This window comes from Cornus florida, unplaced genomic scaffold (assembly GCF_030987335.1).
Source record: "Cornus florida cultivar Cherokee Brave unplaced genomic scaffold, ASM3098733v1 CherokeeBrave_3.0.0_Hap2_Chr05, whole genome shotgun sequence".
Classification (NCBI taxonomy): domain Eukaryota; kingdom Viridiplantae; phylum Streptophyta; class Magnoliopsida; order Cornales; family Cornaceae; genus Cornus; species Cornus florida.
In genome coordinates this window covers 36,664,100-36,673,299 of record NW_026775575.1, presented here as the reverse complement: position 1 = coordinate 36,673,299, position 9,200 = coordinate 36,664,100, and the positions used below count along the sequence as shown (strand labels likewise).

Below are 9,200 nucleotides of genomic sequence, written 5' to 3'. Positions count from 1 at the left end.
GAGGGAGAGAAGGAGTGAGCTCTCTGATTTGTGCAAGATTAGGAATTTAGGAATTCTCTGTGCTTCGGCTTAGTGATTGTTTAGGACTTGTTTGGCTTTTGGTTGTGCCTTTGTTTTAAAATTGTGGCTTAGATATTGGACTTGTTTGGATGGGTTAAAATTAGGGAGGGGGGGGGGGGGGGATAATACTACTATTAATTTTTTCTTTTTTAAAACATTGGGCTAAATATACATATACTAAAAGAAAAAAAAAAAAAAAAATTTTTTTAGGGGGGTGTGGGGCTCAAGCCCACCCAAGGCACCCCCTTGGGTCCGCCACTGGAACAAAGAGAGAGAGATGACAGAGTTACAGAGAGCGAGACCTAGAGGAACTGAGTTTTGAACTTTAGATTTTTACTATTTCAGTCTTGCTGCTCTTGCAGAGGAGAGAGAGAGACTAGAGACAGAAAGAGAGAGAACGAGAATTTGGATTGGGATGGAGGCGAGGTTCAATTGTTCAAGTAATCTGCTTGCCCTAATTTTTTTATTTTATTTTTGAGGCCCCCTTTTGCTGCATTTGGTTGGACATTTTTTTTTTTTTTTTTGGTAGCCCATCATTCTTGAGGCCCTTTGCTGCGGTTATAATTTTTTTTTTTTGGTGGCCCAACATTCATGGGCTTATAAATTTTGATTAGCTGCACCTGGTTATAATTTTATTTTATTTTTTTTTATTATTATTTTTTTTTGTGACCAATACATGGGCCTATAAATTTGGAGGTTCCTTATATTCTGAGGCCATAGGCGATAGCCTTGGTCGCCGTGAGCCAAGGCCGGCCCTGACCTTGAAAATATTCAAAAACATGATATGGTTTCTGATATTGATGGGACTGCATTATCTTTAGAGTTACAAGTCTTAAGAAAAACTTTACCAAAAGAAATAAAAAAGACAATTGAAGTATTGGATTTTATAAAAAGGCTAGGTTATTGTTTTCCAAATGCTTGGATTGCATATAGAGTATTATGGACTATTCCGGTTACAATTGCATATACTGAGATAAGTTTTTCAAAGTTTAAGTTAATCAAATCTTACCTGCGATCGACGATGACACAAGAGAGATTGAATGGATTGGCTATCTTGTCTATTGAAAAATATGAGTTTAAGAAAGTTTATTTGAGTACTTTAATTAATAATTTTGAAGTTCAAAATACAAGACGGTCACATTTACTCTAATGAAAAATTTTGCACTTTTACAGTTATCAAAATTTTTTTTTGCTTACTATAAAAAATTTGTACGTGTGAAACTTATATATAAGAGGGGCCTCACATTTAAAATTCATTTAGGACCTCTCGAGATTTTTTCAATCGGTCGCCACCATTAATAACTGGCCGACTCCCATTTTTTAGTGTCCGATATTCCTTCACATTTTTTGGGTACTGATGTGAGTGTCCTGTGTGTTGAAGGTTTTGTCAACTTTAGTATCTAGGAGTGTGATGCCTAATAATTTCATGTGGGGGTACCACACTCTTCCTTATGTATATGTATGTATATATCACAAAATATAATATATTCATATATATATATATATATAAAGAATGGGATATAAAGAAGGGCGGTAAGAAGAAGAGATCCGAAGTGCAGCTCCCAAATGCTTCACCTGCTTTATGTTTAGAAAAATTTGCATTTTCATTTTTTTTTTTTTTATTCCCGTTCCCCATTTTCAATTTGGCGTGGGAGTGGCTAAACAATTTTGAGCTCTGTAAATTTTACAGGATTTCTTATTTTTTTAGTTGGGCTTTTTTTGTTGATATATACAATAACAATTTAGGTAGCTGCCTTGATTTTCTTAGCAGCAGTAAATTCAAATGTATATATATGTATAGAGAGAGGCACATGTATGAGTATGGAAATTAATTTTAAAATTATCCTATCCTCGAAATGAAATTCTAAACCACAGAAACAGGGGCATGATGAGCAGTAACGAGGGCCCAAGATTCCATGAATAGGCGAAGAGGCATCCCTTACCGTCTGCTCAAAAAGAGTCCCATTGCCGACTGATCAGACATGTACGAAGCAAGACCGTCAACATAACCCTTGTCATGATCTACCATATTATATGCTCTTTTTATCCTCTCTTGTTTAAAGTTTAAATTGCACAAGCTTCTTATCAACTCATGTAAAAAAAAAGATAAAAAAAAAATCATACATTATTAATTTAAATGTCATTCACTGCAATTTCATTTTTAGTTACAGCGAGACATAAAATAAAATAAACATAAAGACATAACATAAAGATATAACCATGTCTAGTCGATCTTGAGCTCTAAAGATATAACCATGTCTAGTCGATCTTGAGCTCTACTTGGCGCATGTTGGATCGTAAACATTGGCCCGGCGAAACCCTTTCAATCACCCGCCAGACCACCGGATCTGTACCAGCAGGAGCTTCATCCTCGAGACCTTCATCCTTCTCGTCGTCGTCATTCACCACGGGAGGAGCTTGGCGTTGTCGTCGTCATAACATGCACTATTTGTCTTATTCATCCACAGAGCCCTACGGCATCTACAAGCAACAAAACCACAAAAGATAACCAAAGCAAAAGTCACAATCACCAAACCAGTGATACACAAAGAGACAAAGAGACCCTAGCCCTGACCATACAAAGCAAAAAAGGCTGTAGCATCAAGTGATAACCAACACCAACACGCGTAAGAAGGATTGAGAGCATACGTACAGACCCTGTACAGCACAAAACACAGACCATGTGTGACCCGGAAGCCTACAACAGACACCACATGAGACGCCAAGAAAACCGAGGAAGACCAAGGGATTTGACCAATCGCGGGCGAACCACAAGCAGGGAAAGCAGCATCGGAAACAAAACAACACCAAGAACTAAAACCACAATAAAACCGAAGCACCAGAGGAGAACCATCCTCACTAAGATGACCGACAAAAACATGCCACGACCCATAGTCAACGGCGGCCGGAGGAGAGGCAGCTCTGAACAGAGCAAGAAAAAGAGGCAGCGAACCTGCTTCAATAACATGTCCAATGCGCAACAACCCGAAACAGGAGAAAACATCCGGCACGCAGGACCAAGAAAACAACGCACCTTTCCCAACTAGCGAAATCGGCGACAGGAAATCCCGTGCAGCAACCAACCAAAAGCCAAAACACATGGCCACAAAAAGCATGATCACAGACAACCACCCGATGCAGACAAGCAAAAGGCCAGGAAACAGGAGGACAACCATAAAATCCAAACAAACCAACCAAATACCGGGATCAAAAGGGAAACCCAATGGAAATTGGCCAAAAACCCACCCACCGTTCAAAACCCTCTAGATAACAACCCAAAAGGGCCGAAGGGCCAACGGGTTCGAACACCCACACAAACTGATGCCGGGATGGAGGATGAAAGCCATCCTATAGAAATACCCAGTGGAGAAAACACAAACTCTGAAAACAGAGAACCTTAACGAAGAGGAACCTCTACCCTAGATGATCTCTCGCTTTTTTGGGACTCTGGGTTTAGGGATTTTTTTTTTTTTTTTCGGGAGAGACAGAGAGAGGAGAGGAGTCCCTCTGAGATATTTCTTATTCATCCATAGAAACTAACCAAGTATCAGAGATTATTCATCCACAGAAAGTAATCAAGTATCAGAGATTTCTACCCCACCACACACCGCTATCAAACTATTGAATATTATATATGTGTGTGTGTGTGAGAGAGAGAGGATAAAATTTGCTCCATGTGAGCTCCACGAGACTAGGTGAGGCAGCATGTTGCAGAATTGCTCCCTCAGTGGACTCACAAAATGTGACTATGATCACTTTATAAAAAGGTGTATATATATATATTAGTCCTACTCTGAAAGCTACTTCATAATAGCACTATATAAAATTAGAACGACAATCAAATAAAAACATTTTTGTTTTTGTTTTCTTAATAAAAATAAAAATAAAAAAATATTTTGAAATTACAAAAATGTTTTACACTTGATAACAATGCATATTGCAGCTTTATATTTCTGTGTTGCTTATTCAAAAATGGATTTCTAGCAATTTTTTGGTTATAATTGTTGGATAGTTTAACAAGGTTCTCACATCAGTTAAAAAATAAAAAAACTTAGAACTTATATAAGGTTAATCTTTTGAATACCTCCAAGTCTAACAATAAATATAATTGTTTGCTAACGAGAAAGGAGGTTCCGAGAGGGAGAGAAAGGAAGTAGAGAGAGGAAATATATACTGACCCAAACCTTATAAACATTACAGTAGTAGTGTTCTACTAGTGTGATTTTATTTCTACTTTCTTTTCACATGGATGGAAGGGACGACTTACATTGTTATTTGGAGTAATTTTTAATTTACCATTTTATTAAGATAAACTGAAAAGAGATTTCCTATCAAAATTGGTCATTTTAAAACCAACATCACTGCAAAGTAAGGGGATTTATATAATTCAATTAGCCAGGCAAAAAAAAAAAACATACCTATTTTCTTTTTGCCAATTCCACCCATTCCCATCAACTCTCGTCTTTTAGAAAAGAGACCTACATTATTAGGACAAAAGAGGAAAAGTTTTAAAAGAGTTAATAAACTTGTAAAACATATATTCTGAAATTGAAAACTAAACTTCGAAGTCTTTAATTCCCATTAATAAATTATTCGAACATCACATCATAACAATATTATATATATGTATGTAAAAACAAAAACAAAAACAAAAAATCAATATGTAAAACATGAATATATAAACGTAACCAATAGGTAAAAATGCCAATTAAAATTTTAGAAAAAATAAGAGTTTGTTACCTGATGACTGAGGAGGCATGTTTCTTGAACCTTGTTCTTCCTAAATGTTAAGGCCCGATGCTAACCCTAAAAATAAGAAAATACTCAAGTTGTGAGGAAGAGGTTTCACAATCTCACTCATAACAATTAAAACACCACCATCTAAGTACTATCTTTATCATGTATCAACCCAACCCAACCCAACTATGCTTTCAGTCAAAATGTTGGACACCTATTCGTAGAAAGAGATGTGATTATGGACAGGTGTAATTAGCACATATGATACTCAGCTCTTATGTTAAATTAATCCAATAACAAAGTACAATGCATCAGTTTAGGAATAATCTTCAAAATTAACAAATCAATATCATGATATTTTGCATTCTAATAACAAAAGAAAATCAAAAACCAAAATTTGAAAATAAAAATATGGCATAATGATTTGAATATATCCTTCGTGCATTACACAGATTGTATTTCTATGTGAAAAAAAAAAAATCCAAGATTTCTCAATGAGGTGGGCTAAATCAAAATATATCAATCAAATTAACTGTTGTTTAATTCAATTTTAGTTAATTAACAATGTTTCTTTAGACAATTGACTGATTAAGGCGTAGAAAATCCTATTTGGGTAATTAATAAAAACAATTACCAATTTATTTCTGAACAATTCAGCACTCCGTACCTATCTCTTATTTTGACCAATTTACTAATCCTATTTGAGAATCTAGTAGTGGAAGCAGAGTGTGAGGTAGTTCATGGCAAGCCCCTTCCAACACTATGGAATTCACTCAAAATCATGCTTTTTGTAAGTATTTTAATTTTCAAGAAGTAAATTTAGAGCTTTACCCTGTATGAACTACTTTTGCTTGTCAAAGTTCTTGTTATGATTTTTTTTTTTTAGTTCTGAAAAGATTTCCATCTTCAAAAAGCTTGGCATGTTGATAAAAATTGTTTCAGATTCAATCTCTGCAGGTTTCTAAACCAATTCAGATTATTTTTATTTTTTATTTTTTTTTTCATGCCCAGATTCAAATTTTGGTGTAGACATAAATGACAACAAAAAAAAAGAAAAAGAAAAAAAACAGAAATAGAAGTTATAGAAATAAAAAATATATATATTTGTTTTGCCAAAATAAAATGTAGATTACCGTGATTACCTCAAAATGCAATGCAAATTTTGTTACTTTATATTGTAAAAATAAAATAAAATAATATAAAAAAAGATCTTAAAAAATTTCACGAAATAGGATTTAGTTTGCAAAACAAGAATTATAGACCTTGATTAGTTGATATAGAAAAAAAAATATATAAAAACAAAACCCATACATACAAGTTAGCAGTTGCAGAGAGAGAGGGGGGAAGCTTGATAGTTGAGAGACAAATGGATTGCGCCAACGGCTGAAGCTTGCGAACGGCGAACCCAATCTTGAACAGCGGGCGATGGAAACTGAAATATATGTGTTTTGAACTTCTGATTCTGGTAGATTTTGTGGTTTGCATTTGCACAGTGAAAGAGAGAGAGAGAGGGGGGGTAAGTTCAGAGTTGAGAACGAGAATATAGATGGAGGCGATTGGGGAGGCTGAAATGATTTGCCCTAAAAATATTGTTTTTGGAGGCTGAAATGATTTGCCCTGAATCAGACGGTTGAAAATGGCCATAGGTGTGTTTTTCAAGAACAGTATCTAATGGTTGAAGATGTGCCTGGTTGTGTTTTTTTAATTGGTTTGAACGGCTAGGATTGACTCTAGAAATTATGACTCTGACCGTGAAACTTGAATGTTTAATTCTTTAGGATTTGTTATTTTCTTAAAATGCTCTTTACTTATTAATAAATTACAATAGACTTTCATATTAAGAATAATAATGGACTCGTTGGATTGTTGTGATCGGGAATATCTTATTCTCTCCTCTCTAACTACTTATCTTTAACATTTGTATGGTAAATAATATGCGGATATGGGTTTTGATTTTATTTATTCTTGCAGACAGATAAATAAACTGGAATATATGGATTTTGAACTTCTCATTCTTGTAGATCTTGGTTTCATTGCCATAGAAAGAGAGGGCAAGTTTAGAGTCGAGAACGAGAATAGAGATGGAGGCGATTGGGGAGGCTGAAATGATTTGTCCTAAAAATATTATATTTTTTGGTGACCCATCATCCATTGTCTATAAATTTTGAGGCCTTAGCCAACCGCCTTTGTCATCTTATTACGGGGATTACCTCAAAATGCAATGCAAATTTTGTTACCTTATATTGTAAAAGTAAAATAAAATTATATAAAAAAAGATAATAAAAAATTTCACCAAATAGGATTTAGTTTGCAAAACAAGAATTATAGAGCTTGATCAGTTGATATAGAAAAAAAAATAAAAACAAAACCCATACATACAAGTTAGCAGTGGCAGAGAGAGAGGGGGCAAGTGTGAGAGACAAATGGATTGCGCCAGCGACTGAAGCTTGCGAACGGCGAACCCGATCTGGAACAGCGGGCGACGGAAACTGAAAGATATTGGTTTTGGTGAGCAAAACTGAAAGATATGCCGATATGGGTTTTGATGAGCAAAACTGAAAGATTTGCCGATATGGGTTTTGGTGAGCACAACTGAAAGACAGCGGCTGAGAGTTGAGAGACAGCGGCTGAAGCTTGCGAACGGCGAACCAGATGGAAACTGAAAGATATAGGTTTTGATTTTCTGAAATGTTATGGGTTTTGAACTTGACAGATCTGAAATGATATGCGTTTTGAACTTCTGATTCTTGTAGATTTTGTGATTTGCAGTTGCAGAGAGAGAGAGAGAGAGAGAGAGAGAGAGAGAGAGAAAGGGGGCAAGTTCAGAGTTGAGAACGAGAATACAAGTGTGGGCGATTGGGGAGGCTGAAATGATTTGCCAAAAGTGAGTGGACGGCTGAAAATGGCTATCTGTCTGCTTTTCAGAGCAGCATCCAACGGTTGCAGATATCTTTGGTTGTGTTTTCTTAATTGGTCTCGGTATAGCCGACTAGAATTGACTCTGAAATTATGAATTGGATTATGAGGGTTGAATGTTTCATTCTTGATTTAAAATATTACCACTATTTATATATGCTATTACGATGGTTTTGCAAAGTTAAAATCAATTTGCGATTTGAGTAGGATTAGCTATTTTCTTAAAATGCGCTTTACTCAAGAATAAATTTCAATAGACTGCCTCGTCTTTAAAAAATTTGCCCTAAAAATATTTTATATGCTTAGTTTCACTGGACTTGTTGAGTACCGTTGGTCATGTTCTAAGACATGAATGAATATTTTATATAAATTACGTATATTATCTTACATATATACATATATGCATGTATTTGAGATTGTATGTATATGTACCTATAATCAGCCAATTCAGCCTACAAATCCCAACTATACAGATATCATGTATTATAATTGTGAACAACTAATTTGCTCAAATAAACGTACCCTCGAGCTGCCGCATAACTTTCAATTTAGTAGTACCCCAATCTTATATATACTTTGGTGTTTCAATTCTCTTTCAAATGACTACGAAATAAATATTGTGGTTGACTATGTTAAATGTACAAAGGTCAACAATCGAAGCAAGTAGGAAGAAAGTTTCACAATGTCGGCATGCCTTCATGTTAGCATACCTGTCATCCAACCTGCACACTTAAATAAACTAAAACCCTACCATATGCCTAACATGCTCATATATATATATATATATATATATATATATATATATTTGATTTTTTATTATTTTTTAAATTCTACCTCGACAAAAGTTTCATGCATTAGATTAGTGATATCTTCTGTTCTTTCAAAGGGTATAGTGAGGATTCCAATCCCCGTAGATATAAATGAGTACATGAGTTTTCCACTAATGAAAAATAGAAAAAAGAAAGAAAAAAAGTCTAGTCCTTTTAAATACATATATGCGAATTTTAAATATATATATATATATATATATATATATATATATTAAAAAAATTTGTGGGTTTAGCTCCTCATGACTCATGAGCAATAAGTTGTGTCATGTATAATGGCATCTAATTCTTGGGCTTTTTGATATTTAATGGACCTTAGCTTGTACCATTTGGGGGCCCTTTTGTTCCTTTGCTGGGTCCTTCGGGTATGCCCCATGTAGAGAGTTGTATAGTTTTCTTTTTTTATTTTTCTTTTTAATGCACATTTATCTATTAAAAAATACAAATTTTATTCATGTGTTCACATGAAAATTTAAAGCAAACACACACACATTATCTATATAATATATTTCTAATACAACTCGAACTTTCAATCTTTCTAGGGACACATGGTTATAATCTTTTTGATCGAATTAATTTATTGAGTACAATATTTGAACGGATTGTACATGTCATTTTATATTCCTTTTGTATGTGTCAAAAATATACATATATGCGAAT

The 9,200-nt window shown here is 34.6% G+C and overlaps 1 protein-coding gene across 6 annotated transcripts; it reads right to left on the bottom strand.

The window, feature by feature from the left end:
- Positions 1 to 2,161: 2,161 nt before the first annotated feature.
- Positions 2,162 to 7,697, bottom strand: LOC132306286 (uncharacterized). Of its 6 annotated transcripts, none has more exons than XR_009481896.1 (4): positions 7,173 to 7,697; positions 4,801 to 4,866; positions 4,479 to 4,538; positions 2,162 to 2,541 (listed from the first exon to the last, which is right to left on the bottom strand). XR_009481896.1 is itself a non-coding variant. In XM_059803628.1 (2 exons), exons 1-2 carry the CDS (start codon positions 3,234 to 3,236, stop codon positions 2,519 to 2,521), a joined length of 546 nt encoding a protein of 181 aa, XP_059659611.1. In that variant the 5' UTR covers positions 3,237 to 4,471; the 3' UTR covers positions 2,162 to 2,518. The 6 variants fall into 6 exon arrangements, 2 of the variants coding, with proteins under 2 accessions (XP_059659611.1, XP_059659612.1); XR_009481894.1 differs by having other exon boundaries at positions 7,177 to 7,691; XR_009481895.1 differs by lacking the exon at positions 7,173 to 7,697 and adding an exon at positions 6,113 to 7,147.
- Positions 7,698 to 9,200: the final 1,503 nt, after the last annotated feature.

Excerpts from the sequence above, each read along its gene's own strand:
- LOC132306286 (XM_059803628.1), bottom strand. The coding sequence starts at position 3,236 with ATGGTTGTCCTCCTGTTTCCTGGCCTTTTGCTTGTCTGCATCGGGTGG. Across the intron at positions 2,542-2,713 it reads TTTTGTGCTGTACAGGGTCT|ATGCCGTAGGGCTCTGTGGA; the intron begins GTACGTATGCTC and ends TGTTGCTTGTAG.